This window comes from Carlito syrichta, unplaced genomic scaffold (assembly GCF_000164805.1).
Source record: "Carlito syrichta isolate Samal-C Ts95f unplaced genomic scaffold, Tarsius_syrichta-2.0.1 Scaffold314879, whole genome shotgun sequence".
In the NCBI taxonomy this organism is placed as follows: domain Eukaryota; kingdom Metazoa; phylum Chordata; class Mammalia; order Primates; family Tarsiidae; genus Carlito; species Carlito syrichta.
In genome coordinates this window covers 97701-125284 of record NW_007258975.1, presented here as the reverse complement: position 1 = coordinate 125284, position 27584 = coordinate 97701, and the positions used below count along the sequence as shown (strand labels likewise).

General features: G+C 35.6%; 1 protein-coding gene across 1 annotated transcript in view; it reads left to right on the top strand.

Annotated features, from left to right (window-relative positions):
• PRDM5 (PR/SET domain 5) overlaps window positions 1-27584 on the top strand; it is a gene marked incomplete at its 3' end in the record, with an annotated part of 194276 nt that overhangs the window by 80727 nt on the left and 85965 nt on the right. Inside the window, exons 4-10 of the mRNA XM_021706015.1 lie at window positions 7694-7868; window positions 10444-10618; window positions 12692-12784; window positions 13047-13168; window positions 17325-17404; window positions 21828-21912; window positions 23133-23290. Of these exons, the coding sequence (XP_021561690.1) occupies window positions 7694-7868; window positions 10444-10618; window positions 12692-12784; window positions 13047-13168; window positions 17325-17404; window positions 21828-21912; window positions 23133-23290 (888 nt within the window). The remainder of the gene's footprint in view (window positions 1-7693; window positions 7869-10443; window positions 10619-12691; window positions 12785-13046; window positions 13169-17324; window positions 17405-21827; window positions 21913-23132; window positions 23291-27584) is intronic.

Here is a 27584-nt window from a genome sequence, read left to right as displayed (position 1 = left end):
GAGACTTTTGCTGTTTTGAAGTGGAGAACTGAGACTCAAATGCGTGAATTCATGAAATTTGTCCTTGGAGAGACATGATATTTGAGAAGGGACAATGGAGAATTGTCAGAGAAAATTGAGGTTTATAAATAAAGCTGGATGTTGAAAGGTGATAGGAATTTTGAAAACTGGATGTGTCTCCTGGATACCCAGGTGTAAGTGTTTCTGTGTAGTAATAGAAATAGAAATAATTAGACTGGAAAGCATTTTGAGTTCATTAGATCCCGGCCATTGCCATAATGCAGAAGTAGTTATATTAATTAAATCTTTTCAAATGATGACTTACATCACTCTGTGTAATTCTGAAGAAGGGGCCTCTTAACATTACAAGGTTGTGTATTCCAACTTTTCATTGCCATCCTAGTGAAATATTTCTCTTAATTTCATACCCACTTTCCTTTCAGTAGGGTGAGGTCTGTGAGGAAAAGCAACAATCAAATCAGCCTATATACATACTTTTCCTTTTAGAGTTATTAACTCAATTCTCTTAAAGATGGGTTCATTTCACTTGTGATTGAATCTGGCTCTGGAAGGAATGAGATCATAAAGTCCAGCTTCATCATTTTACAGATGAAATAAAAGAGTTCCAGATGATAAGAGGTTTGCCCAAGGTGACAGAGTCTCTGAGTGGCAATGCCAAAGCCAGAAGTGTGGTCTTTTGACTCACAGTTAAGTATTCTTCCTATTGTATACCACATATTCTACTTTAAGAATATATTAAAACCAGATATAGCTAGTCAGTGGAAGGAAGCTTTCTCCTGTGTATGAGACTGAGGCCACATAATAAGTAGGAGGTTTTCAGCCCAATGCCTGACCAAAAAAAAAAAAAAAAACACACACACACACACAAAAGCAAATTATTGTGAATCATTGAAAAGTCAACTGATAGAATAAAAATAAATCATATGGAACCAAATTCCTTTTACCCCTTAAAGGCACTGGATTATTTTAGACTCATTTAGAAAATATTTTATCTAATGAAATTAAAATTATAGCTGCATAATTTCACAACTAATTAATTAATTTTATAACTTGACTCCTGACCTGATCATTCCAGTTCTTCTCCTGGTACTAGTGCTGGCCTCAGTTTCTAGCTAAGCTCTGGGATTTAACTATTTGTGTGATCTTTACACTTTATCATCACTGAGTGTCAATTTTTTCATATGTGGAATGCAGGTAGGTTGGAGGGTTCCTGTTGGATATAGACCCTGATGCTAACCATTTCCTGTGTGCCTATTATCTACTGGGGGTATTCTACATATTCTGTGTTACTTAATCAGAACAAAACTTTGAATTAGATACTATTGACCCTGTCTTAAAGGTGAAAAAAATGAGACTAAGATAAGTTAACATAACCTTTCCTCAGGATCCTTACTAATAAGTTGTATTCTAGCTTGTTATCTGTCCAGTGTATTTGATGTTTCCATTCAAATCTCCAAGGTTACCATGAAGATAAGATGAAACAAACTACATGAAAAACTTTAGAAAGCAAAGTGCTATATAAATGTGGGATAATTGTTTCTTCTGTGTTCTTAGCCCTTTCCAGAAATTAGCAATGAAGTCCAAGGCATTAAGAAGTCTAGGGATATTATTATTACTTTTTTATATTACAGCGAGGAAATTTAGGCCCACAGGAATAAGAAAGATGCCCACAAAGCCAAAAAGTAGCAGAGTGGTATAAATTTTTAGTCTGGTCTAAAGCCCACTATCCTGGCTGCCTCCTTTAGCATTTTCCTCAGGCCTTGTTTTTTGCTTCTGGCATAGGGGTGGGATTCTGTTACTCATGGATTTATTTCCTGTGATGGAACTATTGTGTTGAGGTACCCTGGGAAGTAAAGATTAGGTTACTAGTGTGGGGTGAAGTGCTGATGATAGTACTTTTTTTGTATAGTGTTGGTTAAGACTATTCACATAAAGTTAGTTATTCAAAATTCATGTCACTTGAAATTGTATTTGTATACTCCTGCATTTATATGGCCAAATGTGAATTTTGAAATGATTACTTGGGTACATAAGTACTTTGATGGAGCCCTGCCTCCAGACAGTGCTCTGTAGTGGCCACACCTCGTAGCACTACTGAATTTCCTATTGAATCATCCAGCCAGAATACTCCTTTTTTCCAGTTTTATTTATCTTTATTATGTAAGTGGTTTTGAAAACTTTGACAATTAGCATATTTAGAGAAGCTCTTGTGTGTGCAAGTTTGCCCGTAAATCTGAATTCCATATTATATGATGTTATCCAAAGGATGAATCTAACACACTACTATTTCTTCAGCTTCATTCAAAGAAACAGAATTATTTTATCTGTTTATCTTGTTACACTGCGTTGACTGTCCAAAGGAAGAATCTTGCAAATAATTTATCGTCCAAAAGAATTTTTTTGGGGGGTGGGGATTATGAGTGGCTCACATTGTAGATTTGTTGAAGGATAGTGACTGAATTGACTCATATTCTTGGGTACCTGAGTGAAGGGCCTCATGAAAATGTATTTATGCATACAGAGAAGATACAGAGTCAAAGCAAAAATTCATTAACTGTTGTTTGTTTTGGATCTTTAAGAAGAATTATTAAGTAGAGTGGCATTTCTGAGTGCTTCAGGGAAAATTTTATCTCCATGGACTTATCCTCGACCCTCCCTCCCTCACACTCCGTATCCAGTCTGTCAGGACATGGCATCTGCCTTCTCTTCAGCACGTGCTCAGAGCCTGATTAGTCATCACTGCCTCCACGGCTCACAGCCGCAATCCTCAAGTCACCACTGTCTGTTACCTGGGTGATTATAACAGCTTCTCAACTGTAAATAAATAAAGGAAAATATGAGTAAGCTTTTTACTAATATTTGTCTTGTTTTGTGGGCATGAGCATTTTACTGTTTGTTATTTGTAAAATATTGAGTAACTCTTATGAGGATAGCTTGTACTTGATCATTCTTGTCCACGATCTTTTGTGGACATAAGAGCCACACAAGTTAAAAAATTATTGGTCTTGTGAATTAAAATGACAAGAACTACAGAAATAAATAATAAGAAAGTGTCCAATTGAAATTATGGCACCTTATATAGAGAACTCCTAATTAACATGCCTACATGAATTTCATAAATCGGAGGAGGTTTCATGCAGGAGGGTGAAAGTGAGCTGAGCCTCTGAAGATGCTGAGGAGTTGTAGCAAGGAGGCCTGTTGGCATACTTGTGGTTGTGCTGAGGCTCAGTGCTTTCTAAGAGGAAGTGGGCCAGTTGGATGAAAGAAGAGGATAAGGTTCACTTGAAAAGTAGTTGGAGTCATCTCTGGGGACATGACTGGTTTTAAATGTTGACAATACTGATCTAGGCCTACACAAAGGGGGAGGAGGTAGACTCAGTCAATATTCTTGGCTGGAAATCTTAAGTAAAGTCAGGAATGTGATTCTGGAGGGCACCATGGGTATAGTTAGGTGTCCAACTGTGCTGGCTTGCCCATAATGCTCCCAGTGTTAGCCTTGGAAATCTTAGCCTTGGAAACCCCTTCATTGCAGGCACGCCTAGTTAATAGTTGGACACTTTAGGTATAGTCTGGACAAATAATTGGCTTCAGAGATCCAACCCAGAGTAGCATGCTAGCATATTATCAGGTGAATGGAGCATGACAACATTTCAGAACTCTGGTAGGTAAGACAGTGGAACTGGATTACATTTAGCTGAGAAATTTGGAAAAAAAATTCATCAAAAGCAGCATAGTCAAGGCAATTTTCTGTGAAGTTTGGTTGAAGCAAATTTTGAAAAGATGAATATTTTAACCACTGGATTCCAAGTTTTTGTTAAATAGTAGTAGCTACCATTTATGAATGCTTCCCATTTGCTGGACATCTTGCTAGATTTTACAAATATGATCACCTTTAATCCTCAGAGCCATCTTATAAGATACACACTGTTATTTTCTCTACTATACAAATGAGGAAAGTGGTAGTTTGAGAGATTAGGCTGTTTGATCAGTCCCACAGCTAATAAATCTAGTATGAGACTTGGAACCCTGGGTAGCCCAAACCCTGTGGTTTTTAGTCACCATGTAGTACCACTTCCTGGTATCAAGGAACAGGGCTCATTTATTATCTATTGTTCTCTTTTACTACAAAAATAATACATTAATTAATTGGGTAATTCTAGAAGGATTGCAAAATATAGACTAGCAGACTATACAAAATGCTTGTAATTCCCTCCATTAGAAACAATCACTATTAACACTTTTGCTTACGTGACTTTTTCTGGGAGGGCACATTGACTTATATACCTTTTTATATAAAAATGACACGATAAGTCTTCTGGCACCAATTGTTAGACATTTGACTTTTTTCAACTTAATTTGTTAGAAGTCTAGGCTGTTGCAGCTTTTTAATGTTAAACAGCTTGCAGTAGAAATAATTAGCAAAAAATGATGTTCAAATAAAACACAAGGAAACGACTAAAAATACAAAAAATTCAAAACGGTGGACAGTAATACAAAGGATGACTATTAATTGTGAAATCACTCATTCTGTGTTGTATACAAGTTACAATACTGTGAAAACCAGTGGCTGAGGAATATTTGCTTTTAAGCAAACCATGATGTTGAGCAACCTTCTAAGTGTTTAGCAAATTCACCTGGAGCCAGTAGCCTAAACATAAGCAGGATCCTATCCCCTAGGAGGAGACACAGGAAGGTGGCTAATCCCTAAGATGTATATACAAGGAGTCTCAGAGGGACTGTGTTCAGGGGAATAGTCCAATTACTGGAAATGATAGATGTAGCAAGGAGAAGTAATTTCAGGATGTGAGTAATAAAACAGCTATCAAATGTGGAGCACATGTAGCTCAGTTAGTGACAACAGGGAGGGCATATGGAGTCCCAGAACGTTGGATTGACACTTTTGTCTTAGTCCATTTGTGTTGCATTTGTGGGTAATTTGTAAGAAAAAGAGGTTTATTGGGCTTGAGTTTCTGCAGGTTGTACAAGAAGCGAGGCAGTGGCATTTGCTTCTGGTGAGGGTTTAGGTTGTTCCTCTTCATGGTGGAAGGAGAAGGGGAGCCATCCTGTTCAGAGATCACATGGCAAGTGTGTGTGTGTGTGTGTGTGTGTGTGTGTGTGTTGGGGGGTGGGGTGGGTGGAGATGCCATATTCTGTTTAACAAGCAGCTCTCTTGGGAGCTAATAGAGCAAGAACTACAGCAGGATGATACCAAGCCATTTATGAGAAATCTGCTCCATGACCCAAAAACCTCCCATGAGGCCCCACTTCCAACATTGGGGATCAAATTTAAACATGAGGTTTGTGGACAAAATCCAAACTATAGCAGCTCTAAATCTTTCCTGCCAAAGGTCAGGAGGCTGGACCTGGGATGAGCCTACAGGTGGGCAAACTGGCTCCAGAAATTAGGGATGTGGCAGGTTCTGATAATCAGAGGAAAGAGACTAACATGATGAAGAGTTGTAGGAATTGGAGGGTGATTAAATGTCACTGCAGTATACTCAAGGAAGTGATTGAAGAGGATACTTCTTAATGCTGTTGTGGTAGCAAGTGAAAAAGAAGAGACTCTTGGTCTGGGCAGTGGTCGGAATTATATGTACAAAGCTATCTAGACATCCCCATTAAAGAAACAGGTTGGAGTAAGACCTCTAGTAGACTGGAGTAAGTGTATTCCTCTTTATGTCACATTTTTGGCAAACAGAGAAAACATGCTCTTCACCCTTTGGAGCCTGTAATGCTGACATTATTTTAAATTAAAATTTTAGTTGGTATATTAAATTTTACTTTTATTAATATTACAGAGCCCCTAAATAAACATGCTGTGTTCTATGATTAGAGCTTAGGTAATGTAACATATTTTAAAATTAAAAATTATCTTTTTTGATGTTATGAAAGCCATCACAAAATTAATGACTAATATGCTAGCAGGACGTTTCAGTTAACTTTCTTGGATATTGATCAGATAAACATTAAGATTTATGATTGTATTCTGAAGTCTTCATTAGGTGAGTCCTGATTGTTTTAGATAATTCTCAGTCAGTGGTTTCCAGACCCTGGGAAGCGCTGGTCCCAAGTTAATTTAAAGAGATCTCTGAGTGTCTGTATATTTTTTGTTTGTTCGTTTTTGTTGCACCAAGAGTAGCAGTTGTATAGAAGTACTTTCTATGTTGCTGGAGGTTTGGAAATGCAAAAACTTCCAAGAGTGTTCTAAATGTTATAGGAACATCCTTTAGATTTGCTTCAGTACTTTGAACTTTTGAATCAAGCTTTCCTTCTGCAGAGGATAAATATGATCATCATTTCTATTTCTTCTGTGGAATTTTCTAATAAATATTGTTTTCTAAATTACAAAGTAATCTGTGCTTGTTGTAAAAAAAAAAAAAAAAAAAAAAAAAGCCTCCCAAGCTAAAACAATACTGTGTGTAGAATAGCCCCTCTCCCCATCCTCATAATGATAGATCACTGTATGAACAATTTGATGCACATCTTTCCAATTTTTCATGCGGTTCCTGCTTGTGTAAACATCTATCCATACATCTATACATTCATTACACACTCCTCTCTCCTCCACCTTTCCTCTTTATCTTCTTCCTCCTTTTTAACATAAGTGCTTTGATATTGCCTAAGGAAACAAGACTTTGTACTGTGCTTTCCAGTATTGCACTCATGGTGGAGCTTATTTTCTTTGTCCTTTCCTCCCTTTGCCCACCTCGATGGTTCCATAAATTCAGGCTCTGCTTTGCTTCTCTGTCCTCACTAGCCAAACTAGGCACCCTCTTAGAACACATCCTCAGCTTAGAAAAGAGAGCAATTCTGCATGGTTTTTCCCTTGGGGACAGCCAATCGAGCAACTTCAATTCTGATTTCTCTGGTGATTGGCCCGGGGCCCAGAGAGACTTCTGTACCAGTAGATTCCAAATATGAGGTTTCTCCAGGGTTTCCTTGGAAAAAAGATTCTTCTTTGCAACGTTTCTTTTCCATGTCTGTTATTGGTTGAAGTTTCCTGTGATCTGTCATTTCAACCTTGTCTGATTTCTGTCTTCTAGGATTTTCTGAAAAATTTTGATATGTTGATAGTGAATCTTGTTTCTTTGTTTTTTTAATTTCTTGTGTGTCATTTCACTAAAATTTGGGAGGCCTAAGAAGTGAGGTACACATGATAGCTCAGTCAACACTGAACTTCTCAGATGTCTGGTTTTTATTTTTTTAAATTCTGGTCCAGTGTTTTGGAAGTTATTTGGGGGAAAGAATTTGATTTGTGTTGAAACTTGGAAAATTGCTTTTTCTTCCAATTTTGTATTCATTGTTAATCATACTGTCAGGATGTGTAAATAATACCGTTGCTTGACTACATTTATAGGCCTTCACAATGTTACTTGTATAAGGCCAGTTAGGGATGCACAATTCAATAAAATTTTGAAATAATTATCCATATTTTATTTGATATGTATAAATATCACTACCTTTTATCATATGTATTTGTATTGTATTGCCCAGGTGATTGAATATTGTCACTTTCCTTTTTCAGCATCCAGATCAATTGGAGATAGAAAATAAATGTAATGGTGGTAACTTTTCGTGGTCATATGGTACTCAATTAATATAGCTTAAGATGATTTCTTAATTAGTATTAGAAAAAAGTGAATGGTTTAGCATTAAAAAAAATTTGTTTCAGGAAGGAGAAAACATTTTCTATTTGGCAGTTGAAGATATAGAAACAGACACAGAGCTTTTGATTGGCTACCTGGACAGTGACATGGAGGCTGATGAGGAAGAACAGCAGGTTATGACAGTCATCAAAGAAGGTGATGTTGAAAACCCTAAAGGACAACAAACAACTGAAAGAAAAGGTATTGCATCTTTAATTGTTGATCCAAAAGAATGACAGTTGTAGAAGAAATACAATTTGAACTGTGGTAGGATTATTGTTGCATTGTAATATAGTATTCTCAGTAAAGTTAGTTTTTGTCAAAACTGCGCTCAGGGGGCACCCAGCTGGGCTCATCTTTCTTACACCAGGGAAAAAATTTGAGAGTGGGTGACCTTGTTGGACTGCCAAGGTCAGGGGCAGCACTGGCTCTCCCTGGTGCATTGGGGTACCGAGTAGTGAGAATTTTTGTACTCTTGCCATGTTCTGCCACTTAATCAGTCTTGGAACGTTGAGCAGGTCACTAATTCTCTGAGACTTGACTTTGTCACCTGTGCATGGGAAAGGGTGAGTGGAGAAGTGAGGTGCACGGGGGACCCTGTTGGATCCTAGGGGATTGATTCCTGGCCTTGCTCTTGTTTGAGATCTTTTGGTATCTGGAGCTTCTGGGAATCTCTTTCTATTCTGATTCCTGTAGCCCAGGAGAGAGATACCTGCCACTTCCTTGTCAACTCCTGGGGAATAATAAGTATTATTGGATCTTGTTTTTATTATGTTGTATTTTACTTCTGAGGGAAGTTTGAAGAATATATGAATGACGTTATAGACACTCTTGTCTTGTAAAACACTATGTCTTAGTCCATTTGGGCTGTTATGACAAAATACTTCAGACTGGGTACTTTGTAAGCAGTAGAAGTTTATTGCTTATATTTTCTAGAGCCTGGGAAATCCCAGTGCAAGTTGCCAGCAGATTTGATGTCTGATGAGTGCCCATTCCTCATTAGATGGTGCCTTCTGACTGTGTCCTCATGTGGCAGAAGGGGTGAACAGGCTTCCTTGGGCCTTTTGTGCAAGGGCACTAATCTTATCCATGAGGGCAGAGCCCTTGTAAACTAAGTGGCTCCTAAAGGCACCACCTCTCAATAATATTTCCTTGGGGATTAGGTTTCAATGAATAGAGTTTGATGGTACGCAGATATTCGAACCACAGTAGGCTGATACTTACTATACAGCATTTTTCCATTTTGTGGAAAAATGCTGTATAGTATTTCAGAAGTGACAGTGGTTTCATGAGTCACAGTTGTAGTAATGCTTTTCACATAAATTTTCTATTTTAACTGTATGTCATTGGCCGAGAAGGCCTGAGCATTCTCTCACCATTGCCAGGCTATGTTTCTATATCTTTATTTTAGTTGAATTTAGGGGAGGTAAGGATAGGCTAATAGTCTCTTCTGGTTTCTGGTTTTCAGATATGCATTTTGCTATTTAAAATATCAGATTTTTTTTTTTTTTTGAGTTGGAGTCTCACTCTGTCGCCCAGACTGGAGTGCAGTGGCCGCTCCCGGCCACCACAGCCTCCACCTGCTGGGCTCCAGCGATCCTTCCGCCTCAGCCTTCCAAGTAGCCGAAATTACAGGCATGCACTATTATGCCCGACTGATTTTTTTATTTATTGTAGAGATGAAGTCTCGCTGCCCAGGCGGGTCTTGAACTCGCGGGCTCAGGCAATCCACTCACCTCAGCCTCCCAAAGGTGCGGGATTACAGGCTGAGCCACCGAGCCTGGCTTAAAATATCAGATTTTGGGTGGTGTAAATTATTTCTGTGTTATTCTGTGTTAGATTTGTTTTGGCATTCATTTTTTTCCCCCATCACTCCTAGGGCTATTTATTGTTGTATCTATTATTTTAATTTACAAACAAGTCTTGTACGTACCTACTACTACATTGCTTTCTGCTTTAGTTATCAAAATACCAGTTTTTATTATCTTTGTAAAAAGAATCAACAGAAACTAAAATAGATATTTTTAAACATACCAACCAAGTACATATATTGTTGCTATTTTTATTTTAGAATTCATAGTGTCTTGTTTAGAAAAGCAAAGAAATAAACACAAAAACTCACACAAAAGAAGCAAACACAGAAGAAATAAAGAAGCCACCTAAATGTCTAACAATGGAGAGTTTGATTAAATAAATTATGATACTTTAAATTTAAAAAAAAAAACCCAGCATTTGACTTGAGATGTTAACTGAGAAAAAAGAGCAACATAAAATTGCATAAAAAGTATGATTCTAAATGTACCTGTTCCTAGACTGTGCATGAAATATGTATGCATTAAAGACAAGTCAGGTTTGGAAATATATTACAGTAACCGTCTCTTCATAATGGGATTATCGGTGTTTTTATTTCTTCATATTTTCCACATGATCTAAATCTAATTTTATTTAGTAATCAGAAAAAACATGCGTAATTTAAATAACATACTGAAAAATTTGGTCAGAACTGCATCAGTCCATATGGGACAGTGGAGCCTTACTCACTGCATCTGCTATAGTCAGTGCTGTTTTTATGACTTTGGTCTTTTTTCACATTATTTTAAAAACATCCTATTTTTTGGACAACACTATTATTATCCATAGAGACAGTAAGAATTTACTGATAAGAAGTACCATTAAGAATAATTAATTTTGAGTTTTAAATAGAGCAAAACTGCAACCGAGCAGTTCTTGGCTCTGAATTTTTATCTTTTAAATATGCTTCCTTGTAAATGTGCAGATCATCTTGGCTGTAAAGAGGACTATGCCTGTCCTCAGTGTGAATCGAGTTTTACCAGTGAGGAGATTCTTGCTGAGCATCTTCAGACCTTGCACCAGAAGCCTACAGAGGAGAAAGAATTTAAGTGCAACAACTGTGGGAAGAAATTCCCAGTTAAGCAGGCTTTGCAAAGACAGTGAGTATATTAAAGAATGTCTTTAAAATAACACATTGACAGTTTAACTATTTCATTTGTCTTTCTTGCCTTTGCGTGTATGTGTGTACGTACGTGTGTGTGTTTGAGAAGTAGAGAGAGATGAAGTATTTCACATTGACAATATCATTAACTCAGCTTTTCTTAGTATACTATGTTGATTTTTGAAATATTCTGAATATGATTTTTAACAAGTAAACATTGTTTATGCAAATTAGTCTTTGTCCATCTCATAAGTCACATTAAATATCAAGCTCATTGGCTTAATCTTAAATTCCAGTATGCCTAATTTAGCTAGTCTTTTGAGGTGACAGATCAAGTTTTAGTTGTCTGCATTTGATATCCCCTCTGGAATCTGTTAAAGAAAATTCAAGAAATGGAGAGTTCAGCCGGGCTCGGAGGCTCAGCCTGTAATCCTGCGCCTTTGGGAGACTGGTGAGTGGATTGCCTGAGCCTGCGGGTTCGAGACCCACCTGGGCAGCGAGACCTCATCTCTACAATAAATCAAAAAATCAGCCGGGCATGGTAGCGAATGCCTGTAATTCTGGCTACTTGGAAGGCTGAGGCGGAAGGATCGCCGGAGCCCAGCAGGTCGAGGCTGTGGTGGCCGGGAGCAGCCACTGCATTCCAGTCTGGGTGACAGAGTGAGACTCCAACTCAAAAAAAAAAAAAAAAGAAATGGAGAGTTCAGAGTATAAAGAATCCTTGGATATTTTTGGAAACTCTTTATTTGACAGCATCTTTGGAGGAATAATTTAAAGATGAGGAAGTATACAATATGACAACATAATGACTTGAATGATCTTACACATTGCTCTATATGCTTTATTATCTTAGCAATTTATATTAATGACATAAAATTATTATTTTATTTAAATATTTTACAGGATCATAATTATTAAAAGTGAGAAAGTAGGCACATATATTTGTAAACTTTTATATTTTTACTGAGAGTTTTTTTTTTTTTTTTTGAGTTGGAGTCTCACTCTGTCACCCAGGCTGGAGTGCAGTAGCACAGTCATGGCCACCTCATTGTCCACCAGCTGGGCTCTGTGATCCTTCCACTTCAGCCTTCCAAGTAACTGGAACTATAGGCATGTGCCACTATGTGGCTGATTTTTTGATTTATTGTAGAGACGAGGTCTCATCATGTTGCCTAGGCTGGTCGTGAACCCTCGGGCTCAGGCAATCCTCTCGCCTTGGCCCTCCAAAGTGGTGGGATTGCAGGCTTGAGCTACCACAAAATTTTCATCGGAAAATTGAGTTTAAGTAATTTAAAGCATCTTTACCTATTCAGTGAGATTGTAGATTATCATTTTGTTGAAACCAATTATTCTAGCATAAATGATATTGTCTCATCCTGTCAACATGTCTTTCTCTTTTCTCTTTTGTTTTCCCTTCCATTTACTTTCTTACTCAAAACTTAGCTTTTATTTTTAACAGAATGTCACCTACATATGAACAGAAATTTTTAGCATAGTCTTAATGTTATATTTTTTATTGCTTTACAATTCTGAAATATGCTACCTTTCATATTAAAACTTCTGTATATTGTGTGTGTCAGCTTTTGCTCATAAACTTTGAGATGAAAATTTCTGCTTAAAACTTAAACTTTGTAAATGTTTAAAGCATTAAAACTTTTATAATAGCAGGAGAGTACATATTTAGAGTTTTTTAAACAGGTTCTTTTTAAAAAAAGCGAGAGCTGTATACTTTTTTCATTTTAAAGATGTACAGTATAATTCAGGGTTAGGTATAGAAATGTTCATTATGCAAATACCCTAGGCTGTATACTTTTAAATAAATAAACTTTAAATTACATTCAAGTCAGCTTCGATTGTATTTAGTATTCTGTTTTCATACAAAAGATACCTTTACTGAGCTGGGGCTTATATTAATAGTCACATAAGGTGCTACTAAAATTTTAAAGGCAAAAGACAGAATGAAAAGAGGGATAGTGAACGTGACTTTATTCAGAGTTGGCATATTCTTATATTTTTGTCTTAGATTTCCAAAGTTTGCTTCTGTCTTTCCTTTTTTCCTCTTTTTCTTTAGTGTTCTTCAGTGCACAGCGAAAAGCAGTCTGAAGGATTCTTCACGAAGTTTTCAGTGTTCTGTTTGCAATTCTTCCTTCAGTTCAGCATCAAGGTTTTGTGTCTGAGTTATCAGAGGGCTATTATGTAATTGTGGGTCATTTTTCGCATGCATGCTTTCATACTTTTTAGTAATTTGATTATCACATGGTTATAGAATTTAAATGCTGTTCTTCTTACCTGCAGAGGTCATGCATGAAATGACCCTAAAACTCTGCTAGGGAGCATGTGTTACAAAAGCTTGTTGTGATGTTTGAATTTTTAGGTGTGTCTTCACCATTTCTTCTCCTTGTTCCACTTTGCTGGTTGTTTTATAGTTTTGAGCAGCACCAGGAGACTTGCCGGGGGGATGCCAGGTTTGTGTGCAAGGCTGACAGCTGTGGGAAAAGGCTGAAGAGCAAGGATGCCCTGAAAAGACACCAGGAAAATGTCCACACTGGTGAGGAGACATTGGAGGGTCATTTGAAAAGGGGCTTCCTTTCCTCAGGCCACAGTGATCTGTTTTTCATTCCCACTCTCGAGGAGAGAGCTGACTTTTCCATTGTGTTTCACACAGATGTGGAGCTCCGGCAGTGGATTTTTTTCTTTCACTGAACACTATTTCTTTTTTAAGTTGATTTCAGCAGTGCTTGTCATCTTTTCCATCTCTGAATTAATCATAACTGTAAACCTCAGCTAAAGTCTAGTTATGCCTGATTGTCAGGTGTGTTAAGAATTTATATTTTTAAAATGGCAAATGTTTCAGCATATGAAATTTCTTTTATAAATTGTTAAAATTGACAATTACAGGTATATTTTGAAGCTATTAAATGATGTAATTCTGTCTTAATATTTTTACAGTAATATCTGATTTTTAAAAATGCTTGCAGTTCTGTAATTGAGAAAATTTCTAACTATATTTTGACATGGGAATTGAATATGTATGGATCAATAAAACAAATACCATTTGAATTCCTTCTAGTGGCTAGCTAAACAATAAAACGAATATAACATTTAACTGTCCCTGAGTTTTATCTGCTTAGCACATGGTAGGCAGTCAGTAAATATATTTTTGTTTAGAACTTGAATCTATTGCACTGAGTTGAACAGATGACTGTATGGTCACAGTTAACTTTTTACTTGCTCAATCCTCCTCCCCAAAGGAGGTTGAGGCTCATGGTACTCCACATACTCTGTGCATGCCCTTTTCTCAGTGGTTTTACTTGCCCTTGTTTCTGGGAACCGGGTGGAAATATCTCTCTGAATATAGGGAAAAGTGAATTTCTTTTCTCTCCCCTCTTGTTTATTCTCACATTCAGGTGGAAGTACCCAGCGTTGGTATCCATTGTTTGTTCATTGTCCAAGAAGTATCTTTCTTAGTAATAATAAAGGTATAGAGACCAATATGAGCATGACTTCTGGCTCCAACTTTGTATCGTTAGTTTGGGCTGCACATTAAGCTCTGGGTGGTAGAAGCAGGCATGGGAAATACACCTTCAGATTGGTGCCCATCACTAGGACTTTGCAGTGTTCTGGTTTCATTCTTTCCTTTTTAAGAATATATCATTGATTCGGTGAAGATGGCATTTTTCTGAATTCAGTGCATTGAGGCCTTCCTTATGATTGCAAAGGGCAAGCTTAACTTTTTGATCGACTAGCCTTCATGGTTTTAAAAAAAATGCTCTCTGGTTAAAATGCTTAATTTTCTTCATCTATGTCTGCAATATATTGTAACAAAACTTTCCTGTCAGTTTTAAAGTTTACCTTGCTGAACTAAGTAAAAAAACAGATGTGTACTGAAACTCTGGACAGTTTTGCATTCTCATTACTGAGCATGTGGTCTTCAGGCTGTGCTGTAAGCATAATTTCTTTGAGGCTTCTTATAATTGGCATTGGATATTACTGATTCTGGAAATACATGGTGATTTTGTAGGAAATAATTCATAAAAGGAAAGTCTGTTTCATTATTATTTTTCTATGTTGTGGATCATATAAAATGTGAAATCTTGCTACATCTTAGCTAAAAATTATGTGCCATATCTCTTGCTGGTGTTGGTACATGATTTCATTCTCTCATTCATTGTCTCTTTCTAGCTTCTCCCTTTCCTTTGTGGCTTACACAAACATTTGGGGAAATAATATTCCCTATCGGGAATAGCAAGCAAAGCCACACTCATCTATATGGTTGTAGAATCCTTTATTAGGGAAATAAAAAAGTATTCAAAGAAAGAGAAGATCTTGCAGCTTCTACTTATGATGGCAAATCTTCTTTGTTAGGTGATATGAATCGAGGATACTGAGAGGAGAGAAGCTGAATTTTAAAATATGGATCACATTTTTTTCATAGACGCCATAACCTGTAGGTAGATTTTTTTTATTTTGAGTTGGAGTCTCACTCTATCGCCCAGACTGGAGTGCAGTGGCTGCTCCCGGCCACCGCAGCCTCGACCTGCTGGGCTCCGGCCATCCTTCCACCTCAGCCTTCCGAGTAGCTGGAATTACAGGCATGCGCTACCACACTCGGCTGATTTTTTGATTTATTGTAGAGATAAGGTCTCGCTGCCCAGGCGGGTCTCGAACCTGCGGGCTCAGGCAATCCACTCACCTCAGCCTCCCAAAGGCACGGGATTACAGGCTGAGCCACCGAGCCTGGCTGTAGGTAGATTTTTACACCAGCTCCTAGTGTGTTGAATCCATAGTGTGTTGAAACTCAAGTAATGTATTCAGTACGGTTATATTAATTTCCTTCATTACCACCTACTGCTGTAAGTAATGTATTCCTAAATATTTTTGAAAGTTGAATCTGAAAGTCAAACATGATAAAGTCTAATATGAGAAAGTCAAACATACCTAAATATAGAAAAGCTAAAGTCATGTAAAATCTAATTTTGACTTTGTTGATGCTGTCTTTGAAGCTGGGAAGTTGGTAAAGTGATGAGAATCTTTGTAGTTACCCGAGAGGAAACAGAGTAAAGTTCTGAGTTCCTCAACCCCCTTCCCATCTTTCTCTTTTGCTTAGCTTCTGTGGAAGCTAACAAAGAGGCCTTATGTTTACGGGAGATAACATTTATCTACATTCTCAGATGAATAGTCATAAGCTTTTCCTGTATATCTTCTCAAAGAAACTAGGATTTCAGTTCTGGAATGAAGAGAAGAACACGAGGAGAAGAGAGAAGGTTGAAGAGTGGGGATGGTGATTTGATGTGTTCCCTTTGATACCTGCAAGAGGAGCAGTGGCAGGAGCGTGGGGATAAAGTGAGAGGGGTGGGTGGAGAAATCTTCTTTCTCTTCTCCTTTTCTGTTCTACCTAGCAGGAAAGGATAGGGCCTTGTCTCAAGGAGCAGCTGCTGTGAGGAATGAGACAGGAAAATAAAGGATTGTTGGTGAATGATGGACCTTTCCAACTAGTAGTAACTGGAAAAGAGGGAATGTTCTTTCTCATGGCTCCTCATGACTATTAGATATGTATAGTGAATTGATGACCAAATATATGCTATCAGATATTCATGTTGCTTGGGAGAATTTTTAGTAGCCATTTTATTTGTCAATCACTAAGAAAAATTTTCATGGCTATAATATTTAGCATGCTAAAATCAGTCAATTAAATGATATATCTTGAATAATAAGACAAAATTTATACTTTCCATTTTCTGAAAGTATGTTTCTTTTCATAAATATAGTGCTATAATGAAAATAAAATCACTTTGCAATATTGGTTTTACTCATTTTGGATTTGCTTCAATATAACAGAGAAGTGGGTGGAGAAGTGGACGGGGTTGAGACTGGGACAGGAATGGGTGAGTCATTGTTGGGGCTAGATGATAGATGCTTGGTGGTTTATTATGTCATGTACTTACTTTTTGTATATTTGAAATCAATCAATTAAAAGTTGAGAAACCATTTCATAGTTATTAATTGTGGTGCAAGTGATACTTTTTATCACATCTCATTTAAAAAATGTTTTGTTGATCATTTCTATAACCCACCATGAGATTTTAAATATGAAATGAGCTACTATAAACATAATTATTATGTAAGAAGACAAAATTGGGCTCTGTTTTTATTTGTATAACAATACAAATTGCCAATATAGTGTTTTATTGTACGTTATTTCTTAACACTAATTTGATAAAGCATATGCTTATAGATTTTATGAGTATAGTACTGAAAATAGTAATCTATATGTTTCATTGTTAAAAACCCAGCTGATCAAATAAAATATTCTGTTTAAGTATAAAGGAAGTAGAAAAATCACATTATGAATTAATAAGTCTGCTTTTTCCTTCATGAACACATATGGTTAATTTTCATTTTGATTTGTATTCTTTGTGAATATGTGCTTTTCTCTTTTCATACTATGTAGGGCATGAGAAGGTAAAAGGCCTATTTTATATAGGTGGAGGGTGGTATATGAAGCTGAAAATCTTTTAAATTTAAAAATAAAGGATTTTAAATACAACTTACTCTTTATCTGAGTTTAATGGATATGTTTGTAACACTGAATAGTTTAGAACTCTAAATTATGAAGATGAAATTATGTATCACCTAGGAACACTATCTCTTTCTCTTCTTAATAGTCTCATTTAAATCATGATGCTCTTTTATTTCTATTTTAGGAGATCCTAAGAAAAAACTCATATGTTCAGTGTGCAATAAAAAGTGTTCTTCAGCATCAAGCCTACAAGAACATAGAAAGGTCAGTAAGATAAAGATTAACTTTGGTCATAGTATAAGATCTTTTAGTAATTTAGAGTTTTTCCAAGAACATTTTTTAGTTGATTTGTAAAGTCAGAACTTTGTCATTAATTTAAGTACTAATATATTCTAGAATGCAAGACTGACATGCAGAAAAGTAAACTGCAAAAGAACATTTTAAGTTGTTTATTGTTGCTCAGTAAATTAGAAATATTTCTTTAATGCCAACTGTCATGTCTAGCTGAGTTCTTCATTTACAACACACCATCAACATCTAGTTTTCAAGCTTTGTCAGTCAGTATTTGCTCAGGAAATATAAATCTATGAGGAAATCATACATTTTTGTATATTTATAGCATACTGAGCAGTGGCATTTGGCTACAGAAATGGATGCATGTTATAGCTTCTATTGTGACAACAGAGACAAGAGCTGCATTATTTTGAAACGCTAAAAATAATAGAATATAATGTAATAATATGAATTATTAACATCTTATTGAATCTAATTTTACTTTATTGCATTTTTAACCTAATGTGATAAAGCGTGCACTCAATAGATTATATGTTCAAATGTTGTTAGAAGAAACAAATGATTATATTAGGAGAAAATATATTTAACATTTTATAAGTATGAAATTTACTGTTATTATTTTAATGTATAAAGTTAATCTGAAAAATAAATGGCAATTATTAATTCTAACAACATTAGCAACTTATTAATGAATTTACAATGAAATAGAGTTAAACTAGAACTTTGATTTTTGTTTGCATTATGAAAGGGCCCAGAATATCCATATTATTTTTTATTATTATAATAAAGATATGAATGTTTATTTCCTAATTTCACATATTGTTTTTTAAAAATAGTTAGGAGCATGAAATATTTTCTTTTATTGATTTTATACCAAAGGAGAGAGGAGATGGTACTAGTGAAAGTAAAATTTTGCTTTTGTTGTGGTTTGTAAAATGAATTTCATTTCTATGTTTACATTTAGATGTATTTCAAAGTAATTTGACAGTACTTAAAATTCATTATGATTTTTAATCCAGTGACTCCAGCCATGTTCTGTGAATTTGACTTATAACATATGAGATAGATTGTTGCATTGACATATCTGAGTTTAATTGCTATATGCTGGGTGACTTTGATCCTTACACAGAAATAGCAGGACAGGCACTGGACTGGAAGTCAGGGCAGTGAACTTCTTATTCTTCATCACTAACCCTCCATGAAACATCGGCCCTTTAATTTCCCATATATAAAATGAGACATTAAACTGATCAGTGTTCTTTTGTTCTTTGAGTGCCATGAAACTACTTTTTTTTTTCAGTTTCTAAGTGGTGATTTTCATTAGATTGTTTTAAAATATGGAACACTTTATGTATTTGTGTGTCATCCATGTCCAGAGGCCATGCTAATCTTCTCTGTAGTCTTCTGATTTTAGTATCTGTGCTGCTGAAGTAAGCACTAAGACTGTTTTACAAAGAAGTTTTGCACAGAATGCCAATCCTGAGACCCCTCCTCTTAGGTTTCTCTTTCTCCCTCCCTATCACCCTTATGGCTTCTGAAGCTGAACCCTATTCTGAGACATAAAGATTAAGTTTACAGCTGGGCTCGGTGGCTCAGCCTGTAATCCCGCGCCTTTGGGAGGCTGAGGTGAGTGGATTGCCTGAGCCCGCGGGTTCGTGACCCGCCTGGGCAACTTGATGAGACCTCATCTCCACAATAAATCAAAAATCAGCCAAGCGTTGTAGCGCGCGCCTGTAGTTCCAGCTACTTGGAAGGCCGAGGCGGAAGGATCGCTGGAGCCCAGCAGGTCAAGGCTGCGGTGGCCGGGAGCGGCCACTGCACTCCAGTCTGGGCGACAGAGTGAGACTCCAACTCAAAAACAAAAACAAAAAAAAAAAAGATTAAGTTTACCGGAATAGATATTTTAAAAATATCTTCTTTCTTTTATAATTTCATGATTTATTTCTCTGTCCTTTGTAAATCTTGAGGTTGAAATTTAAGCTATTTAGCTAAATGGTTAAATAAATAAACAGCAAAGTTCACTGTGGAGCATACTTCTGAATAATGTCCCCTTTTCCATTTATTTTTGTCATTATACAAGAACTTTTTTCCCCGGAAAGGAGTATCTTGGTAAAAAAGCCTACCTGATGGTGGTAAGATGCAGGAACTATAATACACGCGTCCTGTATGGTTTTTGCAGAATGCTAATAATTTATTATACTAGGCTCAATGCAGCCCCTCCTTCATTACAGCATAGCCCCTCGCTATTCAACCTTTCTGAATCCAGGCAGTTTTTATAGACTGTGATTTTGACTATTCTTGTAGTTGAGTATGTCTAATGTCTAATAGAGTTTGGTTGCAGTATTTCACCTTGCCAGTAGATGGTAATTTATGACAATGCCAAATCATAGTATAATATATCTAGTTATCTTAAATTACTGTATATTAATCTATATTACAATAAGGCATATTAAGATCATTCTTAAATTATTTAATTTGGGACTTTAAATTGTAAAATATTACCCACCAAGTCAATTTGGTACATTGGAAATTTTCTAAAAATATGCTTTTCTTAGCATTAGGCATAATTAAATTGTACTATTTGTCATTTTTGTTTAAAATACGATTTTTAAAATTAAGCCTTTCAGGAATCAAGATGGTTTTTTGCTTGAGTTTTTTACTATGAATAAGATAGTCAATGCAAAAATGCTTTCATGTGTAGCAAATTTTCTCTTTTATAATTTTGGGAATATCAATTCATTTCAATTCATTTCAATCTTGAAAAACATTTTATGTTTTAGAAGACCAGAGACTTAAGAAGTGAACAAATATGAGTATTCTGCAGTGTTTTATTTAGCAGTTACCATTTTATATATGGATTAATACTTTAAAAAATTTTTATATACCAGTAAATTTTAACACTGAGAACAAAAATTAAGTGAAAGTTTTCATCTATGTATGTCTTACAAGTGTAACATTTTTAAACAGTGCCTTGTCATTTCAAATTATATGTTATATGTTACAGAAACAGAGTTTAAGAATATAAATTTGCTCTTACTGTCTTTAACTATTACACATCATATCATTGGTCCTGAAACACGTGTTTGACTGGAGCCTCTGTGAAGGTCTTTGATGATTCAAGAGGCTGCCTCCAACGTGTCTTGGCCTGGAAGAGTTTCTTCTGGGCTATGTGGTGCTAGCATTCTGAGCACTTGTGCAGGTGGTTATATAGATCCCACGCTGCTTTCTAAAAGAACTCTTTGGATTACAGATATCCCCTGATCAAGATTAGATGCCACGCTTGTGAAATGACATGTTTTGGCTTCTGCCTGACCTTTTCCCTTCTTTTCATAACTGAGTTTATTGACTCACCAAAATAGTGTGATACTCTTGTTCTTTGGAATGATCAACAGATCTAATAGAAGGCTTGATGCAATGTATTCCTTTTAGAAAGGAATACATTATTTCTGATAGTAAACCTGGCTTCTACTTTTCATAACACCTGTCCAGTTTCCCTGCTTCAGTGTCTGGGAGGGAAATAACTAATTTAATATTTAATTAAAATACTTATATTAGCTAATTATTTACTAACATTATATTCTCCATTATGTTTTTAAAATAAATTGTATATATTTGTGGTATACAAATGATGTTTTGAGAGATATATATAGTAAAAGGGTTATTATAGTGAAACAAATGAATACATCCAGTATCTCACATTTACTTATTTATCCCCCATGACAAAAGCAGCTATTTTCTACTCATCAAAACCCCTGAATGTAATATATTTGTCAACTATACTTTTTTTGTTGTACATTAGGTCCTTAGATTTGTTCATCCTACAATTGGCTACTTTGTATCCTTTGACTTACACTTCCCCATTTTCAAATTGTGATCTTCCTTTCATGTGAGACTTTTACTGTGAATTAAGTACTTTTCAGAGTCATATATTTTCTGGTCTTTCACTGTAATTAATGTTTTGTTGTATACTATGTACATCTACATACAGTGGCCATTGTTGGCTACTGTTAAGGGAATATTATTACCTACAAGTTACATATTTCCACGTATAAATTTATGTGTTACAAAATGTATAACATTATATATTTAATATATACTTGGTATAATTTTTTAGATTATAAATTTAATATGTACTAAATAGGTCAGTTATATACTTTTAGGACTAACATATTATGAATTGTATGTTTGTTTTAATGATATATTTTTACTAGGCAATTTATGTTTATTGCATATTCAGTTCATATAGGATAATGTGAACAAGTTAGGACTGAATTATAATAGATACTTTGGATATTGAAGTAGCAACTATCCACATGTTTACACTTTTGCTTGCATCCTATATAATTTATTAGGCTTTGATAGTTGATTTAACTGTCCGTTTAACCTTTTTTAGATTCATGAGATATTCGATTGTCAAGAATGTGTGAAGAAATTTATTTCAGCTAATCAGCTAAAACGTCATATGATCACCCACTCAGGTAAACTACATACTTTTTTGTCTCTGTTGAAATCACTGCAAAGGAATTATTTGGTCATTTGCAGGAGTTCTATAAGGGGTAACCAGGAGCCCTGGCTATAGTTCTAGTTAGGACGTTACCTATTCCTTTACCTATTCCTTCCTACTTAATTCTCTAGACTTCAGCTTATTTATAAAGCAAAGATGCTTACACTAATTTACATTGAATATCTTCAAAATCACCATATAATTTGTTGCCACTCCTCCTTGAGCCTCAGTTTCTTTATTTTCATCTGTAAAATGGGATTCTGGTATCTGCCTTTCAAAATAACTTGTAGGTTAAATGTGATCATTTATGCACTGTGCTAGAATAGTTTCTGACATTTAGTAGACATTCAATAATTATAGTTTTTACATTTCTACATACTTTCACATTATCTAGTTAAGGTATTAATACATTTTATTGGGAAATTTATAAATACATTTTGAGAATGTATGTTTTTAAAGTCATGGTTTTATTTTATGAAAGTTTGAGTAACAGATCTGTTACTCTGTTACTTATGGAGATATAAAACAAATATCAGCTCTGAAAATAATTTTTACTTTATAGCAACTCTTTCTAGAGTTTAGGATGTTTATATTTTGAGACCATTGAAGTCTGAGTGTTTTTTAATATCTGCTTTGTTTATAGATAGGTATAGGTATTTTAGTAAGTTAAAATCAGAGCAAAAGCTTTTGTCTTTCAGGTATGATTTATTTGATGCATATTGTATTTTTAAATTTAGTTGTCAGTGCAACCTTTGCATAAATACGGATTTTCCATGCCAGTCTAAATGTCTAGTTCCTTCTGAGTGTTAGAAGCCCTGCCTCATGGAGTCTGGGCAGCCCGGTGGGGGGTCAGGCTACCTTAGCATCTGGGGCTGTGACCCTGGTTTAAACTCACATTTAACAGCACATTTTTCGTCTGGACATGGAATTTCTTCTTTAAATTTAAACTTCTTCTTTATATCCAAGCTGTTTTGTGCATTTAGTTTACAAAATAGGGTCTATTAGAGAACATGCTCACGTTTCATTTGTGAACAGACTCATTCATTCTTGTACAAATAGACTGAGTGGTTGGTGTTTTTAGTTGTTTGACCATGCTTCAGTTTCCTTATACATAATAAGTAATACAAGGTAGGAATGTATTTTTATCATTTACCTTTATATAGAGATGAGATTGTCTCTACTCATTTTTCACAGAAAAACGACCCTATAATTGTGAGATTTGTAACAAATCTTTCAAGAGGCTTGATCAAGTGGGTGCCCACAAAGTAATACACAGTGAAGATAAACCTTATAAATGCAAGCTTTGTGGAAAGGGATTTGCCCACAGAAATGTTTACAAGAATCATAAGAAGGTAAAAGCTTATTAATGTTATTATTGATTTTTACTAATTTGCTGATATGATTTCCAGTTTCTGTCTTTCAATGAAGTTTTTGTGTGATCTGGAGAAGATAATCTTCTGTGTTGTACCCAACTCACTCAGACTGTCACCCCTGGTGGCCTGATCTATCTTTCATTCTCTGTTTCACAAGCAAAGAATCTAGTGTTTCCAGACTCTCGACTCCTAGGTTAATTTGTGGGCCATGGGAATATATTAATACTAATTGGAAAGTCTTTATTCTATTCCCTCTTTCTATAATGTTTGACATTCTTGTTTATGTCACCTTCTTGAAATTCTCTTCATCTTTGATGTCTTCATCTTGTAGTATACTTTGCATGTTAAGTCCATGTAGTGTACTTTGGTAGGTCTTCTGCCAATTTCTCTGAACGCTTTTTGATATCCCTTCTACCTGAAGGTTATCCTGGATGGTCTGGCTGTGAACATCTTCTGTGTTCTCTCTAAGAAATGTCAGCTACATACGTGACTTCTGCTATCCGCACTATCCTGATGAATTTTAAATGACTTTTTTTCTTTAATCCCAAGTTTTGGATCCACATTTATAACTGCGTACTTGACATATAACTGGATGTCTTTTTGACATAATGAATTCAGCATGCTCCAACATGACATCTTATTCTCTTTGCTCCAGATTATTTCTCTTTTCGAGTTTCCTCTTTATGTTTTGGCAAAAGCACGTAATCATCCCAATTTCTTTCTTCAGTCTTGGCCCCTTTATAAAATTAGAAGCCAAATTGTAAGGTTTCTAACCTCTGTATTATCTCATCCCATTCACAATTATCCCTTTCTTTATTATCCCATCATTCTGATTATTTTTAATCTGGGTTACTTTAATACTCATCTAATTAGGCTTCTTGGCACTTACTACTTCTCATGACAATCCATCATACCAAGTAAAGCGTACCAAAGCATAACTCTGGCAATCACTCTTTTATTCTATTATTATAAGTAGATTTCATATATATATGTATGCATGTATATATATACATATATATATTTCCTACTAAATATAAATCATATATTACATATACCTTCTCCTGTCATTCAGATTTCTCTACACCATGACTTCAAATCATTTGTCCGATTGTTTATTCTTCTATTCTCTGTATTAACTTTACCTAAAATGACACAATATTTGCCTTCATTCTGTAGGACCTCTGCTACTTCCCCTTTCTCTTCAAGGTAGAATCTCTTAGTTTCCTCTGTTGATTTTTGTTTACATTTCTTGCACTTTACCTCTGATAAAGTTTCTGTTTCAGAACTTACTGTGTAAATAATACTATTTTCTATAATGTTTCATGAATTCAGGAAGTTTGTTCATGGACATTCAAATCTTAGAAATGCATGTAAAAACATTTTTGTGATATGACAAATATTTGCAAATTAATTTTAGTTGATATGTTCTAGCATGCTATTAAGTAATGTATATGTGATCTTTTAAAATAACTTGTTACTTATTTTTTCACTTATATTTCATGGGATTATAGTTATTTCAGTATTTATAGTACTTTCCAAAGACAAAATTTTATTTATTTTGAAATCATTTAAAATTTATAATGTCAATTTCAGCTTTAGTCCAAAAAGAGAAAGAAAAAAAGGGGCAAATTTACCAAAGAGCAAGCAGATTTGGTTGATAGCATCTCAAATAGTCTTTGCCTAATTTTTTGCTTACTGTCTTTATATTTACCTGAAGCATTATGTATTCATGGACAGGACTGTAGTCATTACTGATATTTGGAATTACATGACTGTAAAAATTATTTGACTAGTTTCCTGTTCAGACTCTGGAACCCCCTTGCTCCTTTCTTTGATGAAACTGATCTACCCACATTTGTGAGTTTTTCACAGTTTGGCTTATGTTATATGCCATGTGGGAATTTGGCACAGGATCTTTGCACCATCTCTCATACTTACAGCCATAAATCATATGAAAGTAATATTGATGTTTTGGGAAGGATAGAAGCAACAATATCTATAATTTTCAAAGTAGAAAGCACATTCAACCCTTCTCTAGACAAATGTGTTTCTTACTGTGTTATGATCCTAGCATATGTCTGGTATGGTTATGTGAAAATATCTGAAATATTTTTAAAGAATTATATAAAAATAGCAAGTCAATCTTTTCTTTCCTTATAGTCATGAATGGCTAGTTTAGGGAACTGAAAAGTAAGGAAATGCCATGGGAAATCAAGGAAAAAAACAATATAAAACATTTAGAGCCAGAGTGATCTTTATTATGTAGCATGCTCAGCAGTTGTTATTTCAAATGAATTAATTATTCTGTTTTTTGGGCATAAATGGTGCATATTTTTTTTTTTGAATTGGAGTCTCACTCAGTTGCCCAGACTGGAGTGCAGTGGCCGCTCCCAGCCACGGCAGCCTCGACCTGCTGGCCTCTGGCGATCCTTCCGCCTCAGCCTTCCAAGCAGCTGGAACTACAGGCATACGCTACCACGCCCAGCTAATTTTTTTGATTTATTGTAGAGATGAGGTCTCACCAAGTTGCCCAGAAGGGTCTCGAACCCGCGGACTCAGGCAGTCCACTCACCTCAGCCTCCCAAGGCACGGGATTACAGGCTGAGCCACTAAGCCCGGCCTATAGAGTAATTTTGAAGAGGTGATTTCTATTTTTAAAACTTATTCTTTTCATCATCTTTTCCCACATCCTTTCTGACAATCATTTGATCTTATAGTTGTATTTCAGGATTAGATAAAATAAAGATAGTTTATCTGGATCTGACTATACTTAGATTCTTTAACTCTCACCTGGGTAGACATTCAGAACTAGAAAAGACAGAAACAGGTCAATTAGTGTTTGTCCTCCATTTTGTTCCCTATCAAATGTAAGACAAAGCAGAATTCAGGGAAGGTGTATAGTGCTTCCCTCCTCCTATATAGGATGGTATTTAGATATTTGGAACCCTCTTGGGCATTACTTGCCTGATGATGGAAGTGCTTGTAGAAGAGTTTTGCCCCAGTGGTGTCACATACAAGCTCCTTGGGGCATGTGTACGTCTGGTCAAATAAAGGACCTTCTTTCCCAACCCTTTACATAACCATCTAGTGACAGAATTTAGGGGCTTGAGAGGAAATCTAGTGACAGTTTTTCCTGGAATAATTCTATTGGGGCTCTCACAGTGATGTCTCATCCAGTCACTTTCTAAGTCTGGGCCATGACTACTTTGTGGGTCTTGAAATAAATGTACTAGATCTTGAATAGTCATTTTAAGTGGACCATATCAGAACAAAGGCCATTTAATGAAACAATACGTGTGTGTGTGTGTGTGTGTGTGTGTGTGTGTGTGTGTGTGTGTGTGTGATTTTGAAATAAAAAGTATCTCTTTGGTCACGATCAAACAATATAGCTTGATAAAAGATAATATAGTTTTAACTCTGCCTAAATGAAATTCTACTAGACTTTAAAGAAAAGTACAAGAGTCTTCCTGAAAAGATAATGGATTAGATTTTAAAACCAGAATATATGGCATAATTGTGACAGTAAAAAAAAAGATCTTTGGAAATCTTTTAGAAAGATACCAAGTTGTTTTGATTTGCATTTCTCTGATTATTAGTGAGGCTGAGCATTTTTTCATATCTGTTGGCTGCTCCTATGTCTTCTGAGAAGTGTCTATTCGTGTCTTTTGCCCCCTTTTTAGGGGGTTGTTAGTTTTTTTTCTTTTTGGCACATTTGAGTTCCTTGTAGATCCTGAATGTTAGGACTTTGTCAGATGGCAAATATTTTTTCCATTCTATGGGATGTCTCCCTGATCTCTTGATGGCTTCTTTGGCTTGGCAGAAGGTTTTCAGTTTGATGAGACCCCACTTGTCGATCTCATCTCTTATGGCATGGGCTTTTGGGGTTTTGATCAGGAATTGGTTGCCTGTTCTGATTTCTGTAAGTGAGTCTCCTGTGTTTTCTATGATACCACCTAACTCCAGTAAGAATGGCCATCATTAATAAAACAAAAAACAGCAGATGCTGGCAAGGATGTGGAGAAAAGGGAACGCTTCTAAACTGTTGGTAGGAATGCAAACTAGTTCAACCTCTATGTAAAACAGCGTGGTGATTCCTAAAAGAACTAGAAATTGACCTTCCATACGAGAGCAATCTGTATATTCTGGGAATATACCTTGAGGAACTTAAATCACTCTACAGAAAAGATACCTGCACACGTATGTTTATTGTAGCACTATTTACAATCACAAAAACATGGAACCAACTGTGCTACCCATCAAAACTGGACTGGAT